General features: G+C 36.1%; 1 protein-coding gene across 2 annotated transcripts in view; it reads left to right on the top strand.

The window, feature by feature from the left end:
* The window catches only part of fstl5 (follistatin-like 5), a 150904-nt gene that overhangs the window by 119014 nt on the left and 14980 nt on the right, over nt 1-16910 (top strand). For both annotated transcript variants that reach the window (XM_065273979.2, XM_065273980.2), the window contains exons 11-14: nt 6451-6477; nt 8592-8710; nt 14412-14561; nt 16741-16848. In XM_065273979.2, coding sequence (XP_065130051.2) covers nt 6451-6477; nt 8592-8710; nt 14412-14561; nt 16741-16848 — 404 coding nt within the window. The remainder of the gene's footprint in view (nt 1-6450; nt 6478-8591; nt 8711-14411; nt 14562-16740; nt 16849-16910) is intronic.

Raw genomic sequence — 16910 nt, 5'->3', positions numbered from 1 at the left:
AAAAAGTGGAGTGTCCCTTTAAAATCTCAATTATTTCTCCAAGACATCAACAGGATTAAATGGAGATCAACTGGACATCAAACATCGATTTTACAGTAGTTTAATATTTCTCCCAAAAGACCCGGGAATCTCACACATGTCTTCATTACACATTCAGGAAATGTGGTCCCAAGTGGTCACCTTTAAAAAGATCCTAATATGTACCATTGAGGTACAGATATGTATATATTTGGTACCAATAAGTACCTTTTAGGTACTAGAATACACTTTTTTGTAACAATACTTCTGAGATATAAATGTTTTAGGTGCAAAGATGTACATTTTGAAAGCGTACCACCCTAGTGACAGCTAGTAACATCAGTTTAGAGGTAACTTTACCGGAAAGTTTACCAGTATTTTGGTACTGATGTGTGAATGAAATCTTACTGTGTGAAAGAAGCTAATAAGAGACAAGGCAAAGCAGAAATCCAATAATGCAGAAATTGTACATTTACAAAGCTACAAGGCCACAAGATCAGTCATAATATCGCTCATAAAAATAGTAATGATGTTCTCTCTAGTAAATCATGCAAACAGCCTAATTCAGTTAAAATGTAAAGCAAATGATGCCTCACAAGCGGTACTATTATCAAATATTTGGCTGCATCTGTCCCAGAAGATATTTTTGCATCAGAAATGTCAGCAGATGGTTGCTGTGGGAGGCGGAATAAACAAATGAGCAATTTGAGGCTGGGGTGAAGTGAATCACTCAGGTGCGATGCTGCCCGTCATCTAAAAAGAAAAGACACAATATGCTGTTACTGTCTAGTCAGGAGGAAAGAATACCGGCCAAGTGTTTAAGGCTTTCGGATAAACACCACCTGGAAACACACAAACAATAATAACGCTGATATCCCTATGGTTTTTCATGCAGCTGTGTGGTTGTTGGATTATAGGATTCGTGTTAGCCCCGCATGCTGTTATGAGGTGGGATAGTGGAAGAAAACAAAGGAACAGATGCAGAGAGAAAATGCTTTGGAAATAAAACATGTCTCTGAGTACCCACAATTCCACAGTCACACACAAAACTTTCATACAATATAGCAGGTGCCTTGCCAAAAACAAGACGAGGCCGTTTAGGGACAGGTATTTTGTCCGTGTATCTGTTTTATTGCTTGGATGAGGCCGTCTAGCATTTACAGTAGGGAACCTGTCAGAATTATCATTTCACACCCTGTTATTTTGTGTTTTGCTCTATCACACACTAGACACATCAAAACAATAGGCCTTAGCGATATTGCATTCTGGGATATGTGATCATGTTAACCTCGGCCATTCAGTCCTGAACTACAGCTCAGAGACTATGCACTAAATGGCAGTACTGTGGTGGGATAGTGCAGATAAAGGGGCGTTATAATAAGATCGCCTTCCGACATCACAAGGGGAACCAAATTTCAATGACCTATTTTTTCACATGCTTGCAGATAATGGTTTACCAGAACTAAGTAATTGGGTTGATTTTTTTCACATTTTCTAGGTTTATAGAAAAACTGGGGACCAAATTATAGCACTTAAACATGGGAAAGTGTCCCCTTTAAATAGAAAAAAGTGAGATGGTTTTGGCTTTGTAAAAAGTCAGTGCTCTTAGAACTTACATTCTAAAAAATTATGGGTTATTTTGAACCCATTTTGTGCATTAAAAGGGGACAATCCCAAGCCGCTGGTTTGTACAGTAATTTAACCTCAGCATTGTTGGGTTGTTTTAACCCATTTTTGGGTCACATATAAATATTTTCTAAGTTCATTTAACCAAACGTCTGGGTTTGTCCCTTTTTAAAACAATTCTTTTTTTAAGAGTGTACAGTAGTCTAAATGTGTCACTTTGTCACCTTTAACTCCTCCCCCGCCATTGACGAGTTAACTCGTCAATTAAGAAACAACGCTTCCCTGTCAGTGACGAGTACTTCCAGCTTTCTGGAATACCGCTATTATCCACCAGGTGGCATCTTATAAAACCCAGAAGTATCCCCCTAGGGCAAACAGCTGTATGTCCGTGTAAGTTTTGAGGATCGCTCTGCATCTGATCAAAAGTCCTACACAAAAATGGAATTATCTTAGTTTAAAGAAACCTACTCATATTTGAGAGGTGATAAAAGAGAAATAATAAAGGTAGGATGAAATTTTTTTTTTTTTTTTTTTTTTTTTTTTTGAAAGCAGAGGGTCCGTTCTTTCATTTGATATATGGGTCAGTGACAAAAACGGTTTGGCAAGATGGGAAATTCAAAAATATTTTTTCATAAACTTGTATTAAAAACACGCATCAGGTTTATTTCAATGCACATAGTGGATTTATTTTACTTTTGCAACATTTTTATGAAAGTTAAAACTGAATGGACCTGAAAATGTCAAGTTGTGTAACCTCCAATTGCGCCAAAGAATGAGAAATAGTCAATATTTTATCCACCTTGATGGCATGTAAGCGTAATCATCAAAAAATTTAAAATAATATCATTAAAATATCATTTTATTCGTTATTTCTAAATGTAAATTTTAATGCGTTTTTGTAATATTTACCCTGGCATATGCTGAAAACAGCTCTGCTTCTAAATAATCTTTGACAAATTATGTAAAAATGTATGAAAGAAAATCATATTACACTAAACAAGATGATTATATTTTTTTCCACATTTTTATGAATGTATTTATATTTTCATAAAAAAAAAAATACTAGTTACACCAATTGACACAGACTGGTTATACCACATTGACATTTTCGCAGTTATCCCCCAAATATTTTTTCAAAATGAAATAAAACTAGAAATTTTAAGCTTGGTCGTCAAAAAAGAGAATGTATGCAAGTAATCTGCAAATTTATTTTGTAATTTTAACCCTTTTACATTTAACTGTTCCATACGGACACAAAACAATTAACGTCACATCATTCACTCATATTGTATGTTTATATATTTTAAGAAAAACATTTTCTGGAAGACATTAAACTTTTGTGAAAATCATGAAAAATGCTAGCGCTGGCTGGGAAAAAAAAACTTTAGCTGGCTAACATTAAAAAAAGCGCTTCTTTAGTTTTATGAAGATTGCCTATAGTTTTGGAGTTTACCCAGTACTTTCCTTTTTGTAATATTTTTTTCAATCAATTTATGTATGCTACATTTACATAAATAAAAAATTAGCTAATTAAAAAGCAATAAAAAATGTTTGTTTAAATGTAGCTTAAATAAATTGATTGCAATAACTAACCTTTAAAAAATTGAGTAAATTGAATGAATATTTTTTTTCAGTGTATGTAAATTTTGTGTATTATGTAAAAATTGTATTATTATTTATGTCACATTTTGTGCAGGTAAAGAAAATGATGGAGACTTTTGTTACTATATAATTAGAGTGACTGAACCAAACGACCATTTAAATTATCAAAACACAGCCCATGTGAGTCCATCTGATGTTTCTGAAGCCATACAGTAGCTTTTATAAGAAAGTGGAAAATTGACATTGCAGTTCATTCAAAATCAGTAAACATTGATTTATTCGAGTTGGGTCCATTCACCTGTTTTCATTCACAAAACCAATATCAATGATTTGTTTACGAATCAGACTGATCCGGTTTTTGAGTTCAACTCATTGATTCACTTTGCTATCTTAAAAACATATTAGTTTATTTAGTTACATTTATAGTGCGCTTTGAGTCTCTGTCTGATTAGGTTTGTTTGTTTCATGAGCAAATAAGGGCCAACCTAAATCAAGTTTACTCTAAAGTCCAACTGCACACGTTATACTCCGTATCATCGCTCTAAGGCAGAAATTAATGGCAATCTCGACTTTTCCTGTTTTCCGGTGGAGTTTCTCAGCATCAGCCTCTCTCTGAAGTACTGCCCTATACCTGAGGGCATTAACCTCAATATCCAAAGACTTTAGAAGTGTGTATTAAAGGTGGAAAGAGCAACACCAGCAAAACAAAGCAAAGCAGAGTGCTTATGTAGAAGGTAGCTTGACCTTCAAAACCTCTATATACACGGCATATTTCCGTATACACTTGCATATTCATGTGTACAGACTCTTCATAATTGTCATGATTAAATCATATTAGGTTTCTTATATAAAAGCAGTAAAGGGTTTTCCACGACAGCACATTAAAATGATGGACAGAGAATTGCATTTTCAGCTCATGAATACTTTGATAGGTCAATGAATGATTCAGAAAGGCAAAGTGGAGATGCAGGCCCCAGGCGTTTGTTTTGATTAGTTTTCTGTTTGTGATGGAGACCTCATTAAAGCTCAACATCGGCCTCTACCTGTAACAGCATCACAGTCGACCTACAGCATCACTGTTTCCAAAGCAGAATGCTTGAAATGTGACACTGCCCTTGTGAATGTAACGTTTAGGTCAAAGGGAACTTGAGATGGTTTATGCATCTGCCAGCAAACCAGTTCATTTATTGAAAGCTTTGTTGTTGAAAATCACACAAGATCCTAATATCTCAATTGTTTTAGCAATGAACATAGTTGGAGATTAATTTGAAACTCTGTACTAGTTTTTTACCTATTTTTTAACTATTTAATAGACCCCTAAATTTGCATGTGTCTCTTTAAAGTTTTAGGAGAGATCTGCTCAGACACAAATTTCTTAAACATAAAACACATTAAAGATTTAATCTTAATGTAAGCTCTTGCATCAGATTCTCCCAAAACTAAAAAAATTATCTTATTGATGCTATACACCAGTGGCGGCCGGTGACTTATTTTTTCGATGCGAAGTTCGTCACAACAAATATGTAGAACCTATATGCATCACGTGTCTTGTCAAAATAAGTACCTGCTGCAGACGCGTCTAAAGGGTTTATGATTAAAGAGACACAGATACTCGCATAATCTCATGCGTAATCAGAGTTACTGTTAAGTGAGTGTCTTGCGCGTATTTTGTGAACGTGAGCGTATCTTTTATCATAAACGGTTTTGACGCGTGTGCAACAGGCACTTATTTTAACAAAACACGTGATGCACATGGTTCACATGACGCAACAAACACATATTTTGAAAACACACAACACTCATATTTTGAATTTGTGCCCCTCGGATGAGCAGTCATGAGCCGCCCCTGCTATACATGTTTTGAAGCTTCATATATACTGAATAGCAAAAAGTCTCATTTTTAGAAACCTCTAAAGATTAAGTTGATACTTGAACGAAACAAAACTAAGAGCTCAATGAAATCTCCTGAGCTGCATAGGAGCCATAACATTTCCTCTGGGAAATTATGTAATGTAATATATGAACCCCTTAGTTCAATAAAGCGTACCACTTCCCTCCACCCGGTGATGAATTGTGTCGATGCACCGTATTCTTAAAGAAAAACTAGGTCTGAACAGATCAGACTTCTTAAAAACTGCTCTGTTCTAGTTTCTGTAAAGCAGATCTATTTTTACAGTCAATTATGACCTCATCAAGTGCTCATCCAATGGCAATCTTAGATCTCAGGAAGAAGAATTTGACTAAAGACTTAACACCATCGCTGCTCTTAAAGCTGTTACTCTCATCTCCTGTCTCGGTAATGCCGTGAGAAAGGTGATTTGTTAAAGAGAATTGCGAAGCACGGGTTGCTTGCAAATGTAAGGCGGAAGGCAGAATTAGAGGTCACAACTGCACTACAAAATGCATTCAGTAATACAGCATTGATTTAATGCTCTATTCTTTCCTGCTAATGAGTCTTATTCATCAATAGATCTCCGCTGTGACAAATATTGCGTTGTATAATAATGGCATATCGGTCATTTGTGGGTAATGGCCACAATTCTCATTTTTACCACGGTACAACATGAATGAGCTGAATCATTTCTTTCTAATGGGAGGATTTCACAATCAATTCTGTCCAGAAATGCTTTCTAGAATTATTCCGTTAATTGTCTGTGTTATTTTCGGTTGTGCTTTGCTCAGCCAGGTTTTTTTCTCCTTTTTAAAGGTATTTGCTCATTATTATTGGGTCATCGATCTCCATCTCCAAAGTTTAAAGTGTTTTAAGAGGCAACACCGGCCAGAGCGCCAGCAGTTCCGGATAAATAATCACGCCTAATGCGAAGATAAGCTCAGACTTTCACCTCAACACACATTGTTTCCTCTGTGCGACCGCTGTGGTTTGTGTGTAATGTTTGGGAGCCCGGTGTATAAATCCCCACAGGTCGACCTCAATGTATAATGACGGCACCGCATTGATTACACATGAGCGAGTCAAATCAATACGCTCCTTGGGTTGCAGAGTATAATTACTTTGGCCAAATCAAACACAACTCTCCATTGGTTTAAACAGTAGAAAAACAACAGGAATTGGAAATGTTGTTGTGCATCTCTGGAAGGTTAACAACACAACTTTAGTGTGAATTGAACTTTCTGCTGTATATGTGCTGAGTATATGTAAACTGTAAATCTCTCTCATTTTAGTCTTTTATTGCTTTCTTACAGTGGCAAACATTCTTTGGAGAGAAGAAGGTAGGCATTTCTTTTATTTCTTTTTTAATACAATTAAAAAATATATATTGTTAAATATATAATGTATTTCATTTACATTTTCTATGTTTCTGTCAGATGCGTTTATGTTATGCTTGACCAGTCATGTTTTCGTTTTTTCTAATTTAATCTTGCACGGTCTGTGAAATCCAGGCTAATGTCTCATAATCTTATTATGAGATTTGGAGCATCAAAGTTTGATTTCACTCAATGATTTCAGTTGGATTTAAAGGAAAACACCACAGTTTTTCAAAATTTTATTTTGTTCTTACCTCAACTTAGACAAATTAATACACACCTATCTTTTTTCAATGCGTGCACTTTTAATCTTTGTACAGCGCGTTGTGAATGTGTTAGCATTTAGCCTAGCCCCATTCCTTCCTTAGGATCCAAACAGGGATGAATTTAGAAGCCACTAAACACTTACATGTTCTCCCTATTTAAAGACTGTTACATGAGTAGTTACATGAGTAAGTCTAGTGGCACAAAATAAAACTTTTGCTTGGAGCCATAGGAATAAATGGGGCTAGGCTAAATGCTAAAACATTCAAGAAGTGCTGAACAAAGATAAAGGGCCCTATTTCAACGATCTGAAATGCAAGTGTGAAGCGCAAAACGCAAGTGACTTTGTGGGCGGATCTTGGGCGCTGTTGCTATTTTCCCGGCGGGAGAAATAACTCTTGCGCCAGGCACAAATCAATAAGGGGTTGGTCTGAAGTAGGTTCATTATTCATAGGTGTGGTTTGGGCGTAACCTCAAATAAACCAATCAGAACGTCATCCAACATTCCCTTTAAACGCAGGTGCGCAAGTTCCATGGCGGGTTGCTATTATTATGACGGATTTACCAGGCGTACGCCAGGAGCGGTTCACAGCCGAAGAGACCGACGTTCTTGTAAGAGCAGTCAAAGACAGAGAAGTTGTTTTGTATGGGGATGGGAGAAACCCACCCAAATCAGCGTAGGTTAAACAGGTGTGAGAGGAAATAGCCACAGTCTCATCAGCTGGCATCCCCATCGTTGCGGCAAGTGCTACAATCCCAAGCTTGCCAGCATAAATCGGGCACGCCGTGTAACGGGAGGTGGATCTGCCTCTACACATGACCTGACGCCAGCAGAGGACATCGCTGTGTCCACCCTCACCGCTGAAAGGGTTTGGGGGCTTTGAAATCGGACCCAAGAAACGCAAGCAGTCCAAACCCACAAGTGCACATACAAATCCAGTTCACATACATTAAGGTTTCTTATGAAAACATTTTAATTATTATTTACATAAAATAAACGTAATACAGCCACACAACAAACTTATGAAAATATTTTAATCGTTATTTGCATGAGAATTTTTTAACGGAGCCACACAATAAATAAAAACTATCACCACAATGATTTCCCTTATCTCATGTGTTAATATTTTTAAATGTAACAATTTATGATTTGTAAAAATAACTGTTGCATCTGTGTAGGTTAGAAAAGCAAAGTGTGTGCGTGTTGTGCACGCTATACATTATGGTCAAGCATGCGCCCTTAAAATAGCATAATGAACAACGCGCAACGCGCCACTGACTTTAGACTAGTTTTTTTGGTCAGTGGCGCAATTGTTTTTTGAAACAGGAAAATAGCATCAGGGATGGTTTGCGCCGGAACACGCCTCCTTTTTTGCGCTGAACCGCCCAGGGAGCGCAAGTTCATTCCCTAGTTTGCCGACGTGCGTCTGTGGAGGGAAAAACCCGCTGTGCGCCGGTGCAAAATACAAATGATACATGCGTCACTGACAAAGTCAATTGCGCTGGGTGCAAGATAGGGCCCTAAAAGTGCATGCACTGAAAAAAGATAGGTATGTATAAATTCATCTAAGTTGAGGGAAGAACATAGTAAAATATTGAAAAACAGGGGTGTTTTTCTTTAATCTTTGATTTGGCCTTACTTGGTTAATTTAAAAACATCAAGGTTATTTTTCATGTTCTTTGTTCTTTACATTATATAGGATGATTTTATGTAAAAAATGTTAAATCATAAAAAATGACTTTAGCTATAGCTGGGTTTCCACAGACTTGGTCTCGTATTATTATATAATAATCGCATATGTATCACACTACAGGTCTGGGGATCGGAAACATGTTTTATGTGTTTTACGAGGACGGCATTAAAGTCATCCAGCCGGTGGCATGTGAGATTCAGAGACACATCAAACCCAGTGAGAAGCTTCTTGGCCTGCAGGTGAGCCATCATTTTAAATGCATATTCAATACTTCAATACAGTACAAAATAAAGCTTTGATTTCACATCCGAATTGTATAACCCAAAGAAAGAGTTACATTTATAAGCAATGTCAGTATTTACATTGCAATATTTGTCAGTATTTATAAAAAAAATTACTGAGAAATGCAGGAGAAACAAAAGATGTGGTTAGGAAAAAGCGGGGTTTGGGGTTTTGTACAGTATTCTCAAGTGAACCCATACTGGTAAATACCTGCATCATCTTATCTTGTCCCTTGATGGCCATTTAAATGTAGCTATATATTACTAGTTAGTGATGTTTTTTACATTTAAACCAAGGTTTCGGAGCTTAAATGGGCATGCCAGATCTAAATTAGCCTCGATTCGAAGCTTGTGTGATTCGAAAATCACGTGACAATGACAAACAAAGCAGAATGTTCGAACCCCGAAGGTTTTTTATGAGTTAGGGGCTTTTTACACCTGGTCTCTTCAGGCGTTTTCTCCAATCCTAAAAAGGCCAGGTGTAAATGCCCTCCAAAATATTTTTGAGAAAGATTTAATTCCGATCGCTCAAACCACTTCAGGAGGTTGTCTGGGACGGATTTCAGACGAAACTGGACAAATTTAAATACATCTGGATGATAAAACCACATATGTCACCGCATAACTCCTCCCAAGCATATTAACGTCACCCGGAAGTTAGCCGTAAAGAGGCAAACTTTATGAAGTGACGGCGGTGTGTAAAAAGCTTTCTAGAACCAATAAATGAGTCCAATGACAAACTCGAATGATATTAAGATATGAGTTTTGTAAACACTTTTCCCCGTCATGCACCTGTACGTAAAATCATTGTGCCGTCACTCTCCTGCTGCCGAGCAAGGAGACACGCGTCCCCTGCCCAATATACAGTAGCCTACAACATACAGTAAGTGCTGCCTTTTGTTGCATAAACGTTGTCCTAAGTTTTTAAGGTGGAGTAATGAATAGTGAATTTGAATTTTGCACGGGAGTAGAAGATCGGATTCATATCCGTTTGGCCAAGACGCATTTATGAGGCCAAATCTAAATGGAACAGTTTTAACAAATCCGATAAGAGAAAACATATGAAGTGACCAGATGTAAAAAGGCCCTTATTTGCCTTATTCACATTTTAGTCCCACATAATACTGTATATATTTTCAACACTCTCGAAGCTTTGAATCTTAGTTCAAAACAGTTGCTTTGGTGCTTCATTTCGAGGCTTCATTTTCCCATCACTATTATTAGTCCCAATATTTTTTTAAACTGCACTAAATGGCCTGCTTTTCACATCACAGCTCCATACAGATGCTCATGAAGGCTTTGAGACAGTGTGTGTGTATTCTTATAGTGCCTTTGTTTTATCTCTGTTGTCATTTCCTTGAGGCCTTGAGAGAAAATCCAATGGGATTCCTGGCTCAGGTGATTGCTTGCTTCCAGAGCAGACCTGCACTACCATTAAAATGAATGAGAACCAAAGCATTGCCTAATGCCTTTATGAAGCGCTTTCAGTTTCATTTCCTGCTACAGGTTCTCGGGTATCGGATAAAACCTTAAGCTGAGATCTGCCTGTCTTGGCATGACCAATATTTCAACTCCAATCCTAATTGGGATCACAGCAAGCCTCATGTGACTGCAGTAGACATGGGTTGAACTCCTCCCTTCAATACTCACAATCCCGCTTAAAGCTGCACATCATTTCTTGGCTCTTTCTGATAGACAGCTGTTAGATTTATACACGCTATTAAGCGGGCGCCCTCCTCTTCTCTGCGGTTTCATCAGGGCTGGTATGCTGATGAGATGACTGTGTTTGTTTGGTGCTTTAGGCTGGTGAGAGCTTGAGTTTCCAGTCTTGAGAGAGGCAGGAGGCCTCTATTACAACATCAATCAAATGCCAGCAGGCCCCTGTCAGGGGAAGAACGTTTAGAGAACATTATGATATGTTTTCCCTACGTCGTGCTTGTGGGAAATCACTGTCGCTTCTAATTCACCCCTTCTTAAATTCTTTGATCGTTATAAAGATGAGACGACTCGTTGGTGTTACGCTTAATGGCAAAACACTATGGTCACATGGACACATATATTGGTTTGTTATCTATACATAGTTTACGGTTTACAGAAATACATAGTTTTAGAAAAAGGGATTCATTTATTCATTCATACCTCAACACTCAAGGACACCATATGTGCTGAGATATGAATACTATAAGTAGTGTGTTTCATTTAACTATAAACTTTGTGCCAGGTCCAATTTTGGTCCCCTGAAGGTGCAGACTGTGACGCCAGATGAAATCTTTTTTCCAACGTCTACTGAACGTCTGGTATTGATGTTCATTGGACCTTTGTATCAACAAATTACATCCAGGACCCCCAATGCAACATGCACTGCGGTGTGAATAAATTAACTTTTTTACTATTTTCTTTGTCACCATTGAGATTTATACTTTCATTCTTGATGTTTGTTTTCTAAATGGCACAACAATTTATTTTTATGTGGAATTTTTTAGAAAATCTGTCAGAATTATAAACTGCTATGTGTGCTGGATCTCCTGTAGTATCACATTATTAACAGAAAAAGATACTTTAAATAAACTAACTAGATAATGATCTTAAGCATCAACACCACTGTGATTGTTACATTATTGGCTGCTTTTTACCACAAGAAACATGTTTTAAACAAAGTTGTAGCAGCCAGACGAAAAGCTAGCAAACTCAGAGTCAAGGGTCCAACTAAAACAGCCAGTGATCACTATAATGCTGACTTTAAATGAAAATACAACAACATCTAAATCTAATAAGTGAATAGTAGAACATTTAGAAATTTAACAGTTTGAAAATAATAAAATTTCTCTAAAATTCGCACACCCAACGAACGTTCTTAAAACATAAAAAAACCTGCACTAGAAATACATTTGATGGACTTTCTTGAACAAAAAATACACCTTTTGCCAGGTGTTCATAGATGAAAAAATATTGTTTAGGGCAAGATTTTTCATTGGCTCAAGTTATAAAATATAGATGTCAACCATTATCCTAAAAATTCTTATTTGGATGAAGGAAACATTTTTAGTGAATTCAATTTTTTGTGTATTTGAATGAACAAATTTAGAAATTGCAAGTTGTGTCAACTTAAGAAAAATTAAGTTGAAACAGCAACACCACGAAATCGACGTTCAAATGTTAAACTGCATAATGACATCCAAGTGGGGTCACGGTTAGATGTCCAAATAGGGAACCTAATTTGCATGTGTGTAGACATCCAGAATTTGTCTTGGACCAACAGACGCAACATAGACATGATCTGCACATCCATCAGATGTTTAATGTTTAGTGGGTTACACTGCAAAAAATTATTTTCAAGAAAATAAATTCTTAGTATTTTTGTCTTGTTTTCAGTACACTGTTAACCCAGAAATTGTCTTTACTCAAACAATCAAGGAAAAATCATTAATATTTTCTGTTTTGAAGCAAAAGCTTAAATTGATTTGTTGATTTAACTGTTAACCTTACAAAATCTATTAAACTAAAACATTCAAGTAAAATTAACTTAAAATTATTAGTTCATGTTGTGAGGAATACCCATAATCCTTTGCGCTTGAATATTTTGATTATTTTCTGCTTTTTCACAAATTAAAAACTGATAAGAACTTTCTCTATTCAAATATTTGTTAATAAAATGTCATATAGGTTCAAGCTCTTATATTATTGATGTTGTTTTGTTGTAAATTATAATTTTGTGAAGCCACCGTTCAGGTGATCAGTGTTTCCGTACATGAACACTGTTCAAAACATTTTATTGTATTTCTCTCCACTGTACTTACAATGTATGTTAAAACACATTTTTGTGTGTTTCTGTGGAGAATCACGTTTATTCAATGATTGACTTAAAATCAGTCATTCATTTTTGTTATAATACCATTTATAACATCAAAAGTAATGTGTAGCAATATCTAAAAATTCTTAAATATCAAAATTATTAAAATATCAAATTTAAGTGATTTTGTGCATAAAACAAGCAGAAAAAACTGCCAATGGGGTAAGCAAATTTTCTTGATTTGTTCTTGATAGTGTTTAAGAAAAATGTTCAAGATTTTTTTGCTTACCCCATTAGCAGATTTTTTTTGCTTGTTTTATGCAAAAACATCACCTCAGAAAAAGTCTATTTTTAGATTAAAAAAATATATATATCAAATTTAACTGAGTCTGTGCATAAAACAAGCAAAAACCTGCCAATGGGTTAAGCGAAAAATCTTGCTTTTTTCTTAAAAACTGTTGGTTTTTGCTTGTTTTAAGCACAAATTCATTTAAATAATATATATTTTGTCTAAAAACTAGAATTATTTTTAGGTCATTTTGGTCATCAAGAAAATGCATCCTAATTTAAGAATGTTTTAGATATTTGTACTTAAAACAAGACAAAAATAAGTAAGAAAGTAATTTTTTGCAGTGTAGATATCCCATGAAGCCACGTGAGATGGGGAGTCACCATTAAAATATAATAAAAATATATAATACATATAAATATAAAAATGAACTTGTTACATTGTGGTCGTGGTTGCATCATAGGTCAAAGGACATGCAGGTCATGAAAAACTTACGGATACACTATATCCGAAATGTATTCATACTGAACCTATGGATACTGTATAGAATGTTCTTTGTTAACTATAAAGCAGTAGGGCACAGTACATGATTTCGGATGCAACAAAAACAAAAAATTGTGTCTCCTGCCGTAAGGATATAAGACTGTTTGGGAGAAATGATAAAAAATTTATATTTCCAGGTGTAGATCTGTGGACATGTTACAAAAAGTTTTATAACCAAAATGTGTTCAAATGGTTATTGTTTTTATGTTAAACAGTGATGTAAATGTATCGTTTCAATTGTCTCTGCAATATGATGTTGTCTAATGCAGTGCCATTTATACATTTTTAAGTGTCCAGATCTACTATGTATGTTTGCACTCTCCTGATTTTTGTTTCATTCGTTTTTTGCTTATTCTTTGTTTGCCCAAGATGGCATGAAGTTAGCAATAAAAATAACTGTGTGTGCTTCAAAGCCGTAGTTCTTACTTATAAAGACCACTTTCCACTGCCCTTAGACAAGACACATCAAGTCCCATCAGTCAGTGATTTGACTTGATTGTCATTGACAGCTCTTGAGTAGCCCAGTCAACAGCATCACCACAGGAGCTGCCCCCTTCTTCACAACCTCTGTGGCCGTCAATCAAACAAACTCGCACCTTTTTAACCATGGCAACTTCTGCCTCAGGCCAACCAACCACTCACATTTCTCACAGGGTTTGCCTCTATGATGACATTCTGTCCTGTATCAGTTTAAATCCACTAAGTCACTTCCTCTGAGGCACAACACACTCTTATAATATTTGACTTTTATAGTTTGGTGGATTTTGAAGAACGAATTTATATGTGCGACCTCATGAAAGCTTGAAATTAAATACGCAAATAGTGGCAAATAGGATTATATTACTGAATGCACATGATTTACTCAACAGATAAGAGAGCTTTACCTTAAGCATAAAAGACTTGGCAATGCTTTTCCATTTTTAGGGCTGATCTCAGCACTCCACCTGGAAAAATGATCAGTCGATACTGCTTCTCTTTCAAGAGATGCGTTCAATCTTATAATCAATTTTGATGAACCTTTCTTTTGAATTTTAAAGGAGGAGGTCTGTCCACAAGTGGAGGGGGAGAAAGATCAGAAGTGTATGTGGACATCAGCAGTCAATGTGAAGGACAAATTCATCTACGCCACTCAGCCTCTACTGAACAGGTTGCTCATTGTAGACATCCAATCCCAGAAGGCTGTTCAGGTCAGTAAATCAATAACCAAAAACATTACTCTTGCAAACATACCATAAACTTTGATTTGAACTTTTATAGTAATGATGCCGAGATGAAGCGCGGTTACAGATACTGTACCAGATATAGATGCAAATATATTTTATGTGTTCGTGTACCGCATAATTCAACCCTTAAATCACTTTAGGTGCAAAGCGTATTTATTATTACAGTTTTAGTTGATATATTTTCATGTACATTTATACATCAGATTTAATTTGCTATGCATTTTTTTTACCATGGGCACTCTATAAGCCCTATCCAGCCAAGAGCATTAAAGATCTGCTGTAGATGTATACTAGTTGAAAATTGCACTGAGCATGGTTTTCACTCTCAATTCAAAACTAGTAACCAGTTAACTTGTGATATAGACTTCTCTGAATATACACATTTTTTTAAAGGTAGATACTGTTTGTCTGATATCTGGGTGGTTTGGCTTTAGGGTTGTCAGGTGGAAAATGGGGAATGCCCAGATAAATGCCACCAAACCCTTCTTCACCTCAGTAGTCCACAGTATGATTCCTCATGATGTGTTGGCAAGGGACAGATTCATTATTTGGTTACCTGGGGGTTTGGTTATCATTAGCTGAGATTAGCAAGAGCTTATTAGCCACCTGATGTTTTAGGGACCGAGAAAAAAAGAGAAGGTATCCAGTATCTATCTTGTTATTTCTTCTGTTTGACAGCTACAATTTATGTGTAAGTCACAGGATGCATTATATATCGACCAAATTATTTTTTATCACCAAACTTCGTAAGACACCGCGGGCTATTCACTTATCTGTTCTGAGGTATTTTAACATAGTGTAATCATGGTGTAATCCTCTGAAAGAAAGATAGTATGAGCCTTTCACAATCGCATGGCAATTCGTACTTATTTTACAAAAAGGTTAATTAGCATTAATTCGTACAATTACATTCATATGTTTTTGTACAATTTGCTTTCGCCCAGTGATTTTGGGGTTAGAGGCGGGGTTAGGAGAATTGAATTAAACTGAGAGTAGGCAATGCGGTAGACAATGAATAAACTATGTTTTGACTTTAAAGGGATAGTTCGGCCAAAAATGATATTAAACCCATGATTTGCTCACCCCGAAGCCGTCCGAGTTGCATATGTCCATCGTTTTTCAGACTAACACATTTTAAGTTATTTTAGAAAATGTTTTAGATCTTTCAGTTAATCAAATGTGAAGTTGTGCATCTTGTGATTTGTATAATTACAGGATGTTCCTGCACAAACACTGGCGACTCATTTTCTGCTACAAACACATTTAAAAGTGCATTTTCTACGTTAGGGGCGCTTTAATCCTTGTGCTGTTCAAACAAGCTGTGCAAAAAATATGAAAAATAAATAGTAAATGCCACATTAGGTGAATAACCAGCACCTGAAGAGAAAGAGCGACTATAATCATTTTTGCATATTTGTGTGCAACCATACAGTATAAGCACAACCGGGTGTGAAAATTGCATAGTAAGGCTATCAGTGCACAATGCATCACTTGTTTCCTAGTGGAATATCTTTAGTCAGGTGAAACCGAATGCATATGGATGCACAGCTATTATTACAAACCGGCTAAGCTATTGGTGCTGTCAGCACATTTACAATGCACACCCGTAACCAAAGTCTGAACAGGCAAAAAACATACCGACCAGACATGAGAGGCTTTTAGTCTGTTATCGCTTTGGTGGGCTTGTAAAACTTTTATTGTGATTTTTGTCGAAAGTCAGAAAGCATTGGCTTTCAGTAAAAGAGAATCACTCTCGTGAATTAACCTAATGAGTTTCAGTGATTTCATTGAATTCTCACTGGAGCTCTTTAGAAACAAGCAATGTGGAAAATAGATCAATTTCTCACAGTCGTTCCACTTACCTGCAAAACAAAAGCTGTCTTAGTTTTTCACTGCATTAATTATTTGTAAAATCGTATTTTAGTAAATGGTAGAATATAATATAGTTCCTTTCTTAATTAAAGATTGAGCTTAAAAAAAACTGCGGCCTCTGACTTTTATGTAACATCTTATCATTATTGTGCTTCATTATTGTACGTCTAGATTGTGATATAGGACTTTGCATATCAAAATTAGTTTTTTGTGTGGATACTTTTATATGAATATAATTTCTTGATGTGTTTTAATCTGTTGTTGTCAATAGACTGTAAGCACAGACCGGGTTCCAGTAAAGCTGCACTATGATAAGTCACATGACCAGGTGTGGATTCTGAGCTGGGGAGATCTCGAGAAAAACTTTCCAACTCTCCAGGTAAACTCTCCTTCACGTTCACATGACTAACACAATTCCTAACTCTTAGGGCCCTATTTTAA

Source organism: Paramisgurnus dabryanus, chromosome 16 (assembly GCF_030506205.2).
Source record: "Paramisgurnus dabryanus chromosome 16, PD_genome_1.1, whole genome shotgun sequence".
Lineage (NCBI taxonomy): Eukaryota > Metazoa > Chordata > Actinopteri > Cypriniformes > Cobitidae > Paramisgurnus > Paramisgurnus dabryanus.
Note: the sequence above shows the minus strand (reverse complement) of the source record. Positions and strands in the feature narration are given on the sequence as shown.